Consider the following 18152-nt stretch of genomic DNA (forward strand, 5'->3'; position numbering starts at 1 on the left):
CCTAAAGTCAGCCCGGTTGCAGCGGCACCATCCTTAAGGGACACTACCGGCAAGCGGCCATCTTGGGAGAGGCAAGCATTCCGCAGATTCAACACACAATACGTAGCCGGGCAAATAAATTAAAATAAAGATCAACGATCCGAAGAATTCGCACAACGCTTTAGGACTACAGCCCAATCTAATGCTTTGAACTGCGCTACGATAACGTTATCCGAGAGAGGGCGCCACAGGCAGGAATCGATTAATGCGAATCAGCAGAACGAAGCAAACCACGCCCACAAAGCTAGTGTTACCATTTCAGTTGACTGATGGGGTGTGGTTTCCAAAGGCCATAAAGTTCTAAACAGTAGAGAGAATCTTAAATTATGACACTTGGAACATTACAATAGGGTGCCCGCATTTAGCTATTTTACCAATCGCAGCCTTCATATGCCCTTTAAAGTGGTAGTCGAGAGCCCAGATGCCTACCTTACAAACGCTTGGGCATTTGCCAATTTTCCTACCTCCCAACATACCTGGAAACTTACGGGCTACCTGGAGCCCCTGGTTAGGAGGTCCCGCAAACACGGGTGGGCCATTATGGGACACACTCTATTGTTGGAGGGAAAGTGGGCGGGGAGTAGGGTATGCTGCAATACCGCTCCCGCCTCCCAGAGTTTCACTTTACTGACCCGAAGACTCAGAGAAGCAGCTCCTCACCCGGAGTCTCCCGGAAAAACCAGAGTTCCCAGGAATGCCTCCCAGCTACTCTCAGTGCAGGAAACATGTTCGGCGGAACGTGTCTCTTTGCCCGCGATGCGCTTGCTGCCAGTCACTCATTGCTCTAACTATGGCTTGACAAATGCATATTGCAGGCTACACCCACAATATATCCTCGCCCAGAATGCAAATGGTTTAGTTTTGCTAAAACAGGAATTCCCTGAGCATATTAGTGATTATGGCAACTGAAATTAATTCACAGTTTTCATCCAAGTGGTTCAATGTATTCCACGTGTCCTACAAGCTGTGCTGTTACAGCACAGAACCCAATTATTGCTCCTACATGGGCTCGCCCTAGGCCTGACCCAACCGTATCCACCACGTCCACCATCCTCATTGCAGATTACAGAGATATGATGTCATACCCCAGCGCTTTTTGTCTTAAAGATACATAGCACCTTTTACAGACGCACAAGAGGGCACTAGGAAAAGAGGGCCCTGTTCGCAAGTTTATTCATAAAAATGATCTCGCTTATAAAGTGCCAGGGAGAATCACAGAGCCCAAAGACAATGGGATTTACGTATGAAAAGCAAGTAAAGTCATTCCAAAATTCTGTATTGCTAGGGCAATAAGGACATGTGGATATTGTTACCTTTTTTCAGTGGCCACCAAAGCAACCACATTCTTCGTCTGGTGGCTACCCATACATAGATAAGCAATTGAGCATACATTCATACATCAACATTCACGCTATCACCATACGTGGGAACTGTGTGGGTAAAGCCCTGTCTGTGGGACAGTTTCTTCTTTCTCTAGGAAGGGGAGCTGCCATGACCACTCACAATCCACGTTCCGCCCTCTCACAATGCACGTTCCGCCCTCTTTCTCCTGATCCCCACTCATATTGCCTTCCTCGATGGGAACTGGGGGCTAGCCCCACCCTATGAACAGCTAGCCCTGCCCTCACAAAAAGCCTCTCCCCCAAAGGATGGCGAGCTCCAGGTTGTCTACCCTAAGGAGCCCAGGTACAGCTCATACAGCATAGCCTGTGATAGGGCACGCATATTTCCTTCAGGGCTCTCTTTCAGAATGAGAGTTACCCCTACTACAATCACACCCTTCCCCAAGTGCTTCTTCTCCTTCTGCCCCCACAACACACAACCTTCTAATAAAATGTTAACTAACAAGGCTGTCTTCTCCTGCTGTGTAAGTGTATCATAATATTTTATCAATTTTGTACACTGCCATTTTAATGCAGGGCTCAACAGGTGCCAGGTCACCATGGCGACTAGAAACCACTTCCTGGTGCCCAGGGTTTTGCAGGGCTGCCATCATGGATCCAGCGTAGCAGGTGCCATAAGGCGCTCAGCGGGGTCACATTATGCATGCTACGTGACCCCACCGGGTGCCCCACGTCACTTGCTTCACCGCACACCCATAGGAAAGCATGGTGTGCCGGATTTGCAGTGGCAGAAGGTAGGCAGCGGCGTGTGAGAGTGGTGTATGTGTGTATATGTATAGTGCTGAATTCAGTGTGTGTGTATACCGTAGTATATGTGTGTAAATGTATAGTGTTAGAGTCAGTGTGTGTATGTCCATTGTGTTAGAGTGTTTATTTCTATATACTGCATGTATAGTGTTAGCCAGTATAGATGTATGTGTACAAAAGTGTGGGAGCTATATAGTGTTAAGAGTGTGTGTATTAGTGTACGGCATGTGTGTAACGTGTGTGTTAGTGAGCGTAAGAAGTGTATGGCAAGGCTTGACAAACCCTAGGTGCCAAGTTGGGTAATATATGAAAATAAAAACATGACTGGGGATCAAAAAACAAGTCATAATGTAAGCAAATGTGCCAGAGATCCCTTGGCTCTCGAGGGGCCCATAGGTCAGGATTGCCATTCACCTATAGCGCTATACTGTGCATATGAGGAAATCAATGCCAGATTAAATTCATACACACCATAGATAGCGATCATCAATACATAGATATTGCAACGGCCGATACAGTAACCCAAATTACCTCTATACACACCTAGTCACAGGTAACCAGTCCTAGTACCAAACAATTATTACTAACAGTGCTTACATCACTGCATAAACCTACTGTATACCCCCATCGGTAGAAAGGACAAAGCATTCAATTTGCTTTATATCCCTATATGAAAATATTTTATTAAAAAAAAAACCTTTAATACAGCTCTTAATATAACAAAAAAAATTTATTGAACTGAAAAATCGAATTGTATTTACAATTAACAAAACAAAACAATTGCACAACAAAGAAAATCCGTCCTTTACACTACTACTTCCTCCTCCTCCCACTCTAACAATGAGCGCAAATAGCAACAACAGTATTTATACCACCCTGATCCCAACGTCCGGGAATGCCCGGCCCCTGGGTCTTCTTATTGGTCCAACGCAAGAAGACTCCACCTACTGTTTCCTCCCCCCCCACATAGCCAAGCTAAATTAATATACGGGTTGGGACACGTTATGTTTGAACGTTGCACAGTTGAAAAAAGTAGGCTTGTTCATCCGTTATCCCCCTCAAACACATTTAGTTCATTGGAATATTCCGTTTGCTCGTGACCTAGGTAGTTGAGCGCCAACTATCTCTCACTCCGCCCAAAATGTAATCACTGTGCATGCGCATTGGAAATTTATTTCCTCGTGCCCGCGCCTTACGTCCTCACGCAATCCCACAATTACCCATATTCGTCTAAACATTAGAGTTCTAAGCAGTAGAGCGTCATCTGGAAATTAACGTTTTCTCTCTAAAAATACGTTTCCGTCATTAGCATATAAATATAGAGACCCCTAGAAATGGAAATACTCAGATATCTGTCTAATGTGTTCCACAAAATAATGGCTCCATCACGGGCGAAACACTGATCCACTGGATTGGTGTTTAGAACTCGTTGCTCTATCCTTGTTGTGGCGCTAGGCGTGCTCGCGTAAGTAAGTTTGTCGTGCCCGAGTCGCAGCCGGGCGGGTTCTTCTGCTACAAGGAGCCGGAGTTAGTGTGAGGTAATAACGGCCGCCGCCCGTGGGAGGAAAGGAAATCTCAGCAGCGACACCCCGCATACAACCGAGCCGGTTACCGAGCTCGACGGCGGCTTTTAGCTACCAGACTAATCCGAGTTCCACTTCGAGGAGGCCTCAGGTGAGGGCGTCGGGTTGATGGGGGTATCCGGGCCTTAGCCTATGGAAGCGGGCGGGGTCCTGTTGCTTCTATATGGCACAGGCCCGGTCGAGGCTTGGTGACATCAGCACCCCCTAATCGACTTGTTTTTTCGCAATAAATGTTTGCTATTTGTAAGTATTTGTAATGTATATGCGCTTATATGGAGTCATAAAGCAGCGAGACTTGGGTATGTCTTATGGAGACGGATGTAATCGTAAGTCTTCAGTAGGCCATGTTTACTATGCAGTTGATTGGTGGGGAAATATATACATTCACACACGCTTATATATATATATTGCATTTTTGTTTGGATGTATAGGGGTCTCAATATGTATAGTTTGGAAGAGAAAAGGGGAGACGTGCTACAATAAAATACTTAAAGGACATTAAAACGGACAGGAGGGAATTCGATTTTAAAGATGGAGGAATAAGAAATCATCTAAAACTAGAGGGTTCTAGGTGTAATGTAAAGGAGAGATTGGTGGTTAAGTGAAACAGCCTTTCAGTGGAAGTGGTAGAGGCAGTTTATACATGCTTGGGACTTGCTTCCCGGTATCTAAGACTAGACTAAGGACTGATCTTAGGCTTTAAAGCATTTAAAAAAAAATAATGGGCCAACTAGATGGTTATGTTCTTACCTGCTGTGAAATTCTGTTTCTTTTTGTATGGTTACATGGCATGTTATGTATTGTGTTTTGTGTATGTGTATAGATATATATGTATGTGTGTGTGTATATATATAACTTACGAAAGCCTAGAAGAGCAGTTAAATATTCTTCGGTTCTGTATGTATTGCATTTGGTAGACTGATGACGTTCTCCTTTTGACCGGTAACTTCTGACGGCCGGAAAGGTTTGGTAATTGGGCACAGTTCGAATGGCGCTCGGTTACACCTTCCCGGCACGTTAGCATCATTGCAGAGAAGCACAAAACATGCCTCGTTCCAAAGGACAGCTTTTGTAAGACTGTGGGGTTTGTCTGGTTTAATATATCTGTACATCGCACATTCTTTTCTTACAAAGCTTTATATGGGGGGGGGGGCATATAATATATATCTCCCAGGTAAAAATCAATGCTAGTGATATTTGCAATAGAAAACATAACAGCAGTAAAGGTTTCTCTGAACCGCTGTGTATGCAAGAAATGCGCCCGAGGATGTGAGGACAGACAGGAATCTCGGCCTGCAGGTGAAGAGGTGTAAGAGGAGCCGTCAGGAGAGTCAGAGGGGTGTATCGGTTATATAGAAATGTAAATGCTGTATTGCATGACAAACGTATGACTATAATATGTTTCTTAATGCTTTTCACACTTAGACCTTACATTATAGGTGATATATAGGACGATAAATGTTTAATGGGAAGATCCTGTTATTGGCAATGTTGTGGGTGTACAGAGTTTAATTCCAGGAACAGTGGCCGGCTTTATAATGGACACCAGTCATCAAATAATTCTTTTAAGAATGAATTAGAAGCGACATGCAAACAAGCCCTGTATTGCGTGTCGTGTACCAATATTTCCAGTGCCCAGAACCATGCTTCAACAAAGAAAGTCATGCATCCGTTGCCGTAGGAACATGCCAGATGGCCATCGCCATGGCTGATGATATGCAGACCACTCTTTACATATATGGTCAGTTTATAGTCATTCTAGGAAGGCGATTGTAAATTTGTTTATTGATCTGTTTGATATGACCTCTAAGTTGGTTCCTACTTAGTCAACTAAAGTGTGTTGATACCCCTGGGCAGACCGGTGGAGGTGACTCTCCATGCCGTTAAACTCACCAAGGCTAGAGAGAGAGCATTTTGAGAAGTTTCCACGTTCAGAAACATTACGAGATCCACGCTCTGGCACAGTGATTAACCCGGAACGGTTACTAGCCATACAGACGGCTGAGGGCCGGCAGTGTTTCACGCCCCAGTTTGCAATCTATACAAAATTTACTTTTCTGCCCAGACCTATAGAACCCGGCAGATTATCCTTCAGATTGTCATGGAGCAGCAACGGGGGCAGCTGGGGTTGTGTGGACTTTGTGTTGCGGACACTTCCTTCAGGAGGCTTTTTGTTTATTGAAGGTGTGAAAAAAGATAAAAAGAAGAAAGATGGCAATTCATGAACAAGGAGCCAAAGCTGTGCATGTCCTGACATTGTCAGAGCGGGTCAGGAAACCAAACATACGGGTGGTGCGAGGGTGCGTTTTACTTTGGGTTTGTAGGGAGTAAGTAAAGCCAGAGCTGCTGTTATAATTGCTCGGTTCCTGCGATTTTCGCACATAATGTGGCTTTTGTTATAAATATCTGGAGACCGGCATGAAACGGTTTAGTCTTTAGATGAGGTCCTCCTCTGCACATCAGGTTTCTGTGCTATCCTCCAGCATGCTTTTGTTTTTAGTGGGTGGCTTTCCGCGGGGGCCATTTGTTTCTGCTCATGGTGTGCAAACATGATGGGGCCTGCACAATAGTTTGGTCTTGTAGTGTGGAGCAGTGATTATGGAGGGCGCCAAATGAACTCGCAGTCATTTCATGAAGTAGCGTCCTGAATATAGAAATGACTTGTTTAAAGAACATTGTCGGAAAGTGACTTGAGTCGGTGCCCTCGGATCGTTTGGCGGGCGGCAGTGTGCTATTTGTGATGAGTTACTCAGCCCCAGTTACACCGTTTATAAAATGTCCATAACGTGCGTGACTCTTCAATTACAAAGCAGGCGCTTCTAGTGTGGATTTTAATACCAAAGGACTATTTCTGATATTTACTGCCTGGTGAAAATGATCAGTGACTTCATGGGCAATTCTGCTGTTTGAGCCGACTTAGAGACGTTTGTTTTGATGATCTTTGAAGCACATAAGGCACCCAGATCTAAACTTCGCCACACTTTGCTCTGGAGGAGGTACGATGTAAGTTGGCTTAATGACGTTGGGATAAGGGAGCACTGAAGCCTCGGTCGCTCCGGTTCCTTCGGCTCCCGGGTGCGTGCGAATGGAGTACCTTCCTTGATATCATGTGGGACTTTTCATCCCTTCCTGTCATGTTTGAGGCAGAGTTGGAAGTTTAGTTTTTGTGTTGAAACCGGTTTAAATGTCATGACTCTCATCGTGTGTTGCGTTAAGGACAAATTCCCATGCGCAGTGTTAAATATAGGACAGTTAAGAGCATTCTGCTGGCGGAAATTGTAATTACTTGAAATGTAGTATTTCTTACACTGTATTTTTGCATTATTAATCTGTACCCGGACACGCGCCGCTTTGTTTGCAGCCCGAAAACAAATTAGCGGTCAGGCTGAGCTTTACGGATGGACTTGCTGCCTTAAGTATGTGCGGACAATGAACCCTATTCATAACATTATGAATAAATAATGCGTGAATATGGAGCATCTTTCATCTGGCTATGAGATGCTTGCCCACAATCATTCTTAAATATGCACCATATTGCTGCAACTTTAAACGGGAAAACCTGAATATGCTTACTACAGGGAGCGGGGCTGGTAGCCGCTCCATCACAACACCCATTTCACGGATGTCGTTCTACTGCCGTTTGTATCGGTTTTATGGCGTCTGATACATTTGAGCAGAGTTCATCGTGGGATCTGTCACGGTATAGTCGGCGACTGTTACGGCGTTATTCTGATAATTGCCGTGACGCTGAAGCTTTGTTGCTATTGTAGGCCCGTGGTGGCCAAATCATACAAGGGAGCTCTTCTCGTGTAAAGGATAATCATGGGCGGTTTATTCACGTCTATGCGCTTGTTGATCTTTTCAATCCCTGTACGAACGGCCTGCTTTTCGCTTATTGTAAGCGATGGTGTCGGCTGCATCTCAGACTAAAGCCAGAAAAATCCTGCAAATCTTTCTGCAAACATTTGCTCGCTGTCTGTGTTGAGTTTGCCCGAATGCTGTTTTATGTGGCTGCGTTCTGCTTTAACGCCGCTCGGGAGGCATTGGAAACGTAGGCCGTGCACCCCGCTTGCTTTAGGATCCCTTTATTTTGTCGGTGGTTGGTGTGACGGGAAGTGAGCAGGAAATCTGCTGTGAAATGTCTGCCGGCTCCGTCCGCCTGCTTTCTGTTGTAAAACAATAACGACCTCTCGGGTTGGGCAGTTCCTGTGAGTTTATATCCCGTCGGTCTGGGGATCTCTCCTGCCAGGTTTGTGCGTTAAAAGGAGTTATCGGTTTGTGTGGGATGTGTAGTAACATCAATTTGCAGAAGTAAACCTTCGAAGGAGAACTAAGGATTTTATGCAGGTTTGTTTGTTTTGTTGTATTCGATACTGACTTTTAAAGGAATACTTACTGCGTTTAGGTTATGGCAATAAAACAGTCAGAAATCACATGCCATGTGGCTATGCCCATACCTATTGCTGGCGCTTGTAACCTAGCCTGACATGAACTAATAAAATAATGGCTTCCAGGGGGGGGGTAACTGCACCAGGAGCTCACATACAGCTCAGCAGGCATATGCCATGTGTGTTCGCTAGTAGTTGGGGGTCAAGGTAGCGGGACTGGAATCAGTCATGGAATCGATCCCTAAAACAGTAAGCACCTTATGTGCTCGATGATGGGGGTGACTGCATCGGCAAGCTACTGGTGTGTATTATATTGTTCAATAGTCTCTGATCTGATGTCTGGGAAGCGGGTGCTCGGGGAGTCACCGTGTGAGAGATGGTGCTGCCTGGGAGGTAAGCTTGTACTGTGCATATTAGCTTGGCTGGGAGTGATGTGTGTAACTGCAACGCTGGGGCAGTGTGTACGGAAGGAAGTGAGTCAGTCTCATGAAACGGCCACCACTATATAACTGCATGCATGTGTTTGTGCTGCTGTGGTTTGTGTGCCATAAAGTTGCTAAGTATGAAATGTGTTCTACATGCATGTGATATCTGACCACGGCCCATTTCAGCTCAAGACACTTAACTGTGGCCCTTTAGCTTCTCTGACGCAGGTACTGATGGCCCCGACTGGGTAAAGCATTGAGGGAAATGACTGGGAGTGTTGGATGTGCATAGTAAGTGTTGTGCGTTCTTTATATATTCTCCTAAATCTGCTGTAACGGAACAGTTTCACCCCATAATCCATTTTAAATTCAGATTGATTTTACTTATTGTTAATCCCACTTTACCTGGAGACATATACAGTACTGCTGCACAGTAAGACTGCTTTCAAAATAGGCATGTTACAAGTAAACTTTTATCATTTAACAAAATACAAAGTGAGTGAACAGAAAAGCAAATCTACATTTGGTGTGACCACCCTTTGCCTTCAAAACAGCATCAGATTTCTAGGTACACAAAGTCAAAACGGGCATTAATCATCTATTAAATATGTAGGTTGAAACCCAATGTTAATGGAGACAGTAGTTTAGAAGGAATAAAACTGGGTAACCAACATCCAATCTCACTAACAAGGTGAGGATGCTGAAGATGTTTTAATGTCAAAAGTCCTACACCATGGCAAGACTGAGCGTGGCAACAGCACACAAGGTAGTGATACTGCTTCAGCAAGTACTCTCCCAGGCAGAAATTTCCATATGATCTGTTTAAGCTCCTTTGACGCTCAAAGAAACGGGCAATATTAACGGCTGTAAATGCAATGGTCGGACAAGGAGTGCATTGGATGAGACGCCATGCTTCCCCTCGCATTTGGAAGACGTCCAGCACTGCCGTCAGCTCAGCATTGATATAAAACAGTGGGACACTGTTACACCCTTCTACTGTCCAGAGAAGTTTGGTTAGATGTGGTCTTCATGGAAGACTTGCGGCCAAGAAGCCGCCGTATCTCTGATATGGAAACAAGGCCAAGCGGAACCATTCACGAAAACACAGGAACTGGTGCAGAAAAGCAGCAGCAGAGGCTCTGGACTGATGTAGAAGACAGAAGGTCGCAGTGAAGCATGGTGGAAGTTCGGGGCAGCATTTCTGCAGCTAGAGTTGGGGATTTGGTCAGAGTTAATGGTCTCCCCGATGCTGAGAAGTACAGGCAGATACAGAAGGAAGTCCAGAAAGTGATGAGATCAACATCGAGTCTGTCTGGGATTAAAGAGAGAGCGAGAGAGAAGCAACCTAGGCTGTCTGAATCCACAGGATAATTGATTGGTTCCCCTAGATGTTTGGAACAACCTACCTGCCGAGTTCCTCAAACCATGCGCGTGTATCTGGATGATGCTGTTCTGAATCTCCCTATCTTTTTAATGTATGCGAAGCCTTCAATTTCCTCTTGAATGGAATATTTGTTTAATCTGTTTTTCTCTGGGTTGCTCTTGATGACCATCCATCCTCTGCTTGGAGCCCACGCGTCCTTTTTATTTTATATTCTTATTGTATACATTTCTCACGTCTTATTGCTGATTTAGTGGGGGGGGGGGGGGGGGTTTATTTTTTGGGTTTTTTTTTCTGAAAATGAAGACCAAAATGATGAGGAATTACATACCTAATGGTCGTTTAATTTGAGGCAAAGTTCCCTTATGCAATAGATGAGTCTTAAATATTCTGTATTCTCTACATACATGCGTGGAAAGGTGGCGCTGTATGGTTTGGAGTAAACGAACCGGCATTTCTCTGAAGCGCTGTACTTCACGCCAAATTGGTTCTGTCGCGTTTTTCATTTAGGACCCTGTGACAGAAACTCTGGCATAGTATCTAAAAAAAAAAACACCCATTCACATGGGGCGAGGTTAGCAAACACCATGAAATAGAGACGATATAATTTTAAATTAAAACCCCCCGTAGTATTAAACATCCTTTAAGGAAGAATGACACTACTTTCTCTGAGACTGACTCAATGCCTCCCTTATTTTGTTTTCCGTTGCTGCTCATATTTTCCCTTTCTTTTATGGGATCCGTTGTATGAACTAAACCTCAGTCGCTGCCTTTTATGAGCTACTGCTTGGTAACGTACCCAGCAGAATCCCTGCCGATATTAGCTGTTCGCAGTGCGGGCTGCTGGTGTGCACTCGGTTATTTTCTGCTTGTATTCACACGCTCCTGGTGTGCTGCCGGTGTATTTCCGGTGTGCTCCCGGCAGCTCTTTTGCCGTGCTGTCTGCAAACGGGGGGGTTTAACGGCTCTTCCTGCAAAATCTAAAACATTTAATTGTCTCCATAAATGTGATTTAAAGTGTTGACTGCTCCGTTTAAATGTATATAAGCACCACTTTATTAAGGCAATAATCGGAATGTAACGTCTTTAAAGTATTAGTTAAGTCAAAGATTTGGGAGAGGAGCAGAAGTCCCTTTTTAGAAAAGTCTCCCTGTTCATTAAAAAAATAATAAAAAAACTCTTCAGGGCTGCTAATCCCTGTCCCTTTCAGTGGAAGAGCATTTGTCCAACATGATGATTTGTGAATGATTAAAGTAAAGCCCTTTTTATTTATTTTGCAGAGACTTGGTTTGCTTAATTACACCTTAATGAATTAGAAAAAGGCAATAGACCATCCCCCACCACTCACTCACTCTTTTCTTGGAACGTTGGGTGGCTCCTTTAGTTTAGTCATTATGGGGGGGGCACGCACATATTACTGTTTCACAAAGAAATCTTTATTTTGAGTTTGTAAAGTAAACTTTTAATTTACATTTTCCTTTACAGCCATGGCAGCCATTCGTAAGAAGCTTGTGATTGTTGGAGATGGAGCGTGTGGAAAGACCTGCCTCCTTATCGTTTTCAGTAAAGACCAGTTCCCAGAAGTATATGTCCCAACAGTATTTGAGAACTATGTGGCTGACATTGAAGTGGATGGAAAGCAGGTAAGCGTGTTCATTATATTCTAAAACGTATTGAGTATTAATGTTCCATAGTTGGGTAAAATGCCTTTGGTGAGGAGCAGGAAAGCTAAGCAGCACTTCGGACCAAACCTTTTTGTGGTTGATATACTCTTGTAACAGCTGAATATTAAGTTATATTTCACAATTAAGTTTTTTGTTCATTTTTTCTGGTAACAGGTTGAGCTGGCACTCTGGGACACAGCTGGGCAAGAAGATTATGATAGACTGAGACCTCTGTCCTACCCGGATACAGATGTTATATTAATGTGTTTCTCCATCGATAGCCCTGATAGTTTAGGTAAGTGCTAGCAGCTACATTTGCTTGTTCTTGGCTATGTACAGCTAACAAATGACCTGTCTAATATCGCCTCAGAGGGGATATGATAGCATTATATAAATATATTCGGGGCCAATACCAACCATTGTGTGGAAATCTGTTCATAAACAGGACTATGCATAGGACACGTGGTCACGGTTCAGACTGGAAGAAAGGAGATTTAGACTAAAGTAGAGGAAAGGGTTTTTTACAGTAAGGACAATAAGGATGTGGAATTCTCTGCCTGCAGAGGTAGTTTTATTGGAGTCTGTACAGACGTTTAAACAGCAACTGGATGGATACCTGGAGAAACATAATATTCAGGGATATAATCTGTAATTATGGGGAAACAGCTTATTGATCCAAGGAGAAATCTGACTGCCATTTTGGGGTCAAGAAGGAATTTTTTTCCCTGGTTAGTGCAAAATTTGAAAGCTTCTTTTGGATCAACAGCAACAAATTAACAGATATAGGAAAGGCTGAACTTGATGGACGCATGTCTTTTTTCAGCCTATATAACTATGTAAGTAATTCCTAATTTATTATCTCTGGGCTGTTGGACTTGTAGCAAGGCGGGAATGGAGCTTTGTGTAAATGTTGGCTGGATAAAAGAAACAAATTGCTTGCAGTAAACGGTGTAGAAGCTTGTGATTGTGTATAGATAATTGCTCTCCATGTAAATAAGTAATCTTGATTCTGGTCTTTAGTCCGAATATACAAAGGTAGCTGTAACCACTGACTAACTTTTTTTTCCTCTCACTCAGAAAACATCCCTGAGAAATGGACCCCTGAAGTAAAACATTTTTGCCCTAACGTGCCAATCATCTTGGTTGGGAATAAGAAGGATCTGCGAAATGATGAGCACACTCGCAGGGAGCTCACCAAGATGAAACAGGTCTGTCCCCTTAATTATATTAACACTCCTCGTATACCTTGGTGTAATATGTCCCCCCCCCCATTTACTGTGGAATATTATGTTTGAATGAACATATAGGTGGTGATTTTCCAGGAGAATTGCAGGTTCAGCTCCACTGATTTTCACTGATCTATTAGAAGGTTCAACCCCAGACCTTTCTTGCAAAGTCGAGCTGGCCCTGCATAAAACTAAAAAAAAAAAAAAAAAAAAATCTCATTCATATAGCTATGTATTATACAGGGTCAACTTATTTCTTGCAGGAGAAACTGTCTGGGATTGGCTCTTTAATAAGTTGATACTATAATTTTGCCACAAGCTCTCTGGGGGAGGGGGCGGTGTTTTTAATGGTAATTTTCACCGGGCAGCCATTGAGTAATTGTACCAAAGTTATGATAATACAAGTCCCATGATCCTGAATTAAATGCCTGCAACCTGGTTCTATGATCGCAGGGGGGTTGCTGCATTAGAAGGATCAGAGAGATATTTTGTGTGGTACAGATCGGGTCCCGTAGGTAGGTATGTCATTGCAGTGGGCTGAAATAAAATCATACAGCAAGGGAAAAAATCTGTCCCGTACAGATCATAAACTGCTAAATGTCTGCATTAAATGCGGCATCCAAAATGTGTATGGATTAAAAATTGCAGTTGGCAGCCGTGTTAATTTTGCTTCTTCCCTGTAGGAGCCAGTAAAGCCAGAAGAAGGCAGGGATATGGCCAATCGGATTTCTGCTTATGGCTACATGGAATGCTCTGCAAAGACGAAAGATGGTGTCCGGGAGGTGTTTGAGATGGCCACGCGGGCAGCTTTGCAAGCCAGACGTGGCAAGAAGAAAACCACATGCCTTCTCATCTAACTTAGAAACATGCTGTAACACACACAACACATACCACGTCCCCACACTCCTGACTGAGATGTGGTGGAGGGGCCAATGTGCAACGAGGGAAAAGCCCCATGGCATCTGTACCGTCAACAAAAAAAAAACCTTGACGTGATGTTTATTAATCTTTAGCGTGTTCTTACTGGCCTTCATCTACTTTTTTTTTTTTTGTCTGTAATGAGTTGAAATTTTATATAAAAAGTCCTCTTGCTACCAGTATTTAAGTCAACATTTTTGTTGTGTTTTTGTTTCCTTAAAATATATATATAAATATATTCTGTAACTTTCACCATTAGCAGATTTGTACTTTCACTTGACTAACTCTGACATTCCACAGTAAATACTATATCTGCCTGGAGAGCCCTAATTTTACATTTGGGGTTATTTTATTATCCAGGATATATTAACAGAAAGTCTCCCTTACTACTTGATTAAAAGTTAGCCCAGTTTGGTTTAAAAAAAAATTTAGTAAATGCTCTCTATTAGCATAGCTGCTCACACAAAAATGGGGTGTAGTTAAAAGAATTTGTCTATATTTGAATGCACTGCAAATTGCCAGCTGTGTTCCATCAGAGGCCTTTGGTTTATTTTATCAGGAATTCTGTATTTTTGCTGGCAGTTTCCGTGTTAAATTTGATTTCCCATAGTTATTGCCCTACTATACCTATGGTGCCCCTTTATTTTTTTATAACATGGGGGGGTAATTGAGTGTCGCCCCCCCCCCACGGCAGTGGTAAGAAGCATTTAAGCATTACAGATGTTCTGCTCTTATATCAAATGGCTAAACAAACTGCTGCCTTTGTCTACAAAATAACCCATTTTCTAACGGCTGCATCTAAAAAGTGAGCTTTTCCCAGAAACCGTTTTGATTTGCAGGGAGGACATTTACTTTTTTTGTGGCATTAGTATATAGAACCTATTAACAAAGTAACAGGGTGAGATGTTTCCTTTATAGTCTAAGATTTGGGGGATATGCTGATGGAACTCACGGGATGTTATCTCTGACTGAGCTGCGTTGAGAAAATCCCGCAGCGCGTCCCGGCTTTTTTTTTTTTTTTTTTTTTTTTGCCATATATATGAGATCTGCCTTCATATCGTGTAAGATGAGCCACTTTGTAAGCCTGCTTTATTTTGAAAAGGCTATTCCAAGCTGTTAAATTAGGCCGAGTTGCCACACATGCCAAAAAAAGTATCATTTTATGGTGTACTTTTCCCAGTTCTGCAGATATTGGATCTTTTTATGTCTGGTTACTGTAAACTGCATAGATATCGTATGACTGGTATTGTGAGCAACAGAGCAAAAGTTTAGAACTCACGGCAATAGTCTTTTTTTTTTTTGCAGAGCTTTACACAAAACCCTGGGAACTTTCTAAGTCATGTCAACAAGACGTTCGCATTGATACCTGGAATGAGACAGGCATATGTAACTACATGCATGTTAAGTGTGGATATCAAGTTAATCATTCTGATAACAAACCACTGGGGCTTGCGGAGGGCTGCAGGGGACCCCATTACTTTGGATTTGTCAATTGACTGGTTGAAATGCTGCCTCAGATCCAGAACAGATGTGAGACTGGCATCTGCCACAATGCCTTTCTGTTTTTCTTTCTGGGGGGTGGCATTATCTTTCCCCCTTTTCATAACAGCAAAAGGGACCCTGCCAGTTTCTCCCGCTGAGTAGGTAGCTCATGTTTCTGTAATTGGAATATCTAACTGTTACTTGTAATTTTGGGGTAAGATTTTTTTTTTATATATATATATAAAGTGTTTAGAAAAATTCCAAATTGACTTGAGACAGTTTTGTTAGAGAATCAGTTTCTTATTGTATAAAGGTCTTGTAACCTTATGTAATAAAAGCAAAAAAAAAAAGGAAATAGTCTTTTTATTATTATTGTTCTGCATATTGGGGCATGAATACCTCATGGCTATTCTCTGGCATGATAACCATGGTTGTATCAATCTGTCACCTCTAGGGGCGCCATACTGTACTTTGCACATAGGAACATTACCTGGTATTTTTGGTTTTCCCGACTATTTTTGTGTTTGCACACCAGCTATCACCATTGTAACCAGTTGAGTGGTCCGAACCGGTTTGAAAAACTGCGGCAGCATACGAAATGAATAAATGAAAATAGCAATCCAAAAGACAAAGAATGGGGATATGTACACAAGGTACGGAGGTTTAAAAAAAAAAAAAAAAAAGGAAAGTCTCATGCAGCTATGTCCAGAAGCACCCCTGTCTGAATGAGTGCACAATAAGAAGTCAACCCAACAAAGGAAAACGCGGCGCTCCAGAGATGTTCGGGAATTAACGCGTTTAATGGTGACAGACAAGGTGGAAGCACAAATGTTTCGGGGTACAAACACCCCTTTATCAATGGCTGTAGGTGTGAACCCTGAAACATTCCTGGAGCGCTGTTTTCTTTGATTGAAAATAATAAAGGCATGTCCGTGACATTTGACTCGCAGGGATGTATCTGCTGCCTTGCAGTTTAATAAATATTAGACTAGCCATATGCAACATGTGCTCTGTTTCTGCATGGTAGAGGACTGCATTGGGAGGCGGGTCCCGTGGCGGTCTTGCTGGTACTGCAGGCGGGAGCGGGCGGTCAGGCACTGCACCTGTGGGTCCCGGTAATCCCGCGCAGTCCCGCAAGGCTGCCTTCTCGCTGCTCCTTTGAAGTGTCTCCTCTGTTGCTCTGCCCAGGAACAAAACGGAGTCACGTGATGTCACTTCCTGTGACTCCACCATGTTCCTGGGCGGAGCAAGAGAAGAGACACTGAGGGAGCAGCGAGAAGGCAGCCTTGTGTGACTGCACGGGAACTCTGCAGTTCAGGTAAGGAGATGGGCATGATTGGCCACAAATGTGGCGGGAGTGATACACCCACATTGTGGGAGTGGGCAAAAAATCAGCGGGAGCGGGATTAAAAAAGCCGTCCCGCGCAGGGCTCTACTACGTGGCCCAAAAAGCTGGCCTAAAGCATTGGGACACCTAACCATAACACCAACAGGGACTCTGACATCGCATTCTAAATACATAGACATTAATACGAAGCTGGTCCCCCTTTGCAGCTATAACCGTCTCCACTCTTCTAAGAATGCTTTCCACAAGATTTTGGAGTATCCCTGTGGGAATTTTTGCCTGGTCATCCAGTAGAGCAGTTGTGATGTTGGATGGGAAGGTCCGGCTCACAATCTCTGTTCCAGTATCTTCCAGTTCATCCCAAAAGGTGTTCGATGGGGTTGAGGTCAGGGCTCTGTGCGGTCAGTCAAGTTCTTCTACCCCAAACCCGTCCCACCATGTCTTTATGGACATCTTTGTGGAAAGCCTTCACAGAAGAGTGGGAACTTTAATATTAAAGTTTAAATTTCACCTATCGGACCCTTATCGGCATATTGGTCTCCTTTTCAGTTCCATGCTTTTACCAGCCGACAGGGGAGCCCTTGTATCGTGAAAAATCCCAACGTTCTATTCTTTAAGAAATAAGTAAATCTGCAGTGGAATTCAGAAACCTATGTGTCACATATTACATGTGATTAACCCCTTTATCACTATTATGATGGTTTTATTAAGAGTCTGGTTGATGTTATGCCTGTTTTGGAGAGGAGAGATTCCAGGACCATAATCTACTTCATGTAGTTAGCTCATAAATCAGAACTGTTATCAAGCAATTCAACTTTTACAAAATATACCTGGAGACCTGTCTCTGTAGTACAGAGCTGCACCAGGGGCTGGTTCACCCGCATTAACTCTTTCAGCATGTAATGCCAGAATTATTACATCCTGCTTATTTTATTGTACCGATTGCATTTATCATGTATATATTAAATGAAGCTGACAGTAACTAGATGGCACTGCAGGTCTAAGCTTACCAACCCTGCTGTTTGTGGTTATTTTGCAATTTTTTTTTTTTTATAGAAAAGTCAGATCTTATGGCTTCAGAAGAGTGAAGAAAGCCGGTAACCCAGATCATTAGCACTAATGCAAAGCAGGATGACAATGAGACTTGATTTGTGTGCGGTGGAATATGAAGGTGCTCTATAAATCATTAATAATGAGGGGGAAATACCGTAGCAGCCTATGGAGTGTTTTGGTTAAATACAATTCACAAAGAATAACCCCATCGGTGTCTATCTGGGGGCAAAATATCCCCATCTTTCCCCTCTCACACCCCAATACCTCCTTACCTCATCCCCATTGCCCACCTTTGTTGGCTCAGGCTAAAGGTTTTCTTGGTGGGAGGCAAATATTAGCTACTACTACCATTTTTATATAATTTTTCCTATTAATGGGTCACTAACAGACCATCATGTACCTGCACAACGTGAGAGCTTGTATTTACAAAGGCTGGGGTGGTAAAGATCCACAGCTACCCCGGTCTTCAGTTCCTATGGTGTTCAGCCGGTACCGGCT

General features: G+C 43.3%; 1 protein-coding gene across 2 annotated transcripts; it reads left to right on the forward strand.

The window, feature by feature from the left end:
* The first annotated feature begins 11453 nt into the window (after positions 1-11453).
* Positions 11454-13713, forward strand: LOC149285372 (transforming protein RhoA-like). 2 transcript variants are annotated; one of them, XM_089495440.1, is made up of 4 exons: positions 11454-11609; positions 11805-11925; positions 12708-12838; positions 13540-13713. In XM_089495440.1, exons 1-4 carry the CDS (start codon positions 11454-11456, stop codon positions 13711-13713), a joined length of 582 nt encoding a protein of 193 aa, XP_089351566.1. The 2 variants fall into 2 exon arrangements, with proteins under 2 accessions (XP_089351566.1, XP_089351567.1); XM_089495441.1 differs by lacking the exons at positions 11805-11925; positions 12708-12838.
* Positions 13714-18152: the final 4439 nt, after the last annotated feature.

Source organism: Sceloporus occidentalis, unplaced genomic scaffold, assembly GCF_023333645.1.
Source record: "Sceloporus occidentalis isolate IW3139 unplaced genomic scaffold, rSceOcc1.0.p SCAF_79, whole genome shotgun sequence".
NCBI lineage: Eukaryota > Metazoa > Chordata > Lepidosauria > Squamata > Phrynosomatidae > Sceloporus > Sceloporus occidentalis.

What these genes read in the sequence shown, in the direction of transcription:
- LOC149285372 (XM_089495440.1), top strand. Translation starts at nt 11,454, where the DNA reads ATGGCAGCCATTCGTAAGAAGCTTGTGATTGTTGGAGATGGAGCGTGT. An exon ending in CGATAGCCCTGATAGTTTAG is followed by an intron (nt 11,926 to 12,707) that starts GTAAGTGCTAGC and finishes CCTCTCACTCAG; the next exon opens with AAAACATCCCTGAGAAATGG. An exon ending in AGCTCACCAAGATGAAACAG is followed by an intron (nt 12,839 to 13,539) that starts GTCTGTCCCCTT and finishes TCTTCCCTGTAG; the next exon opens with GAGCCAGTAAAGCCAGAAGA.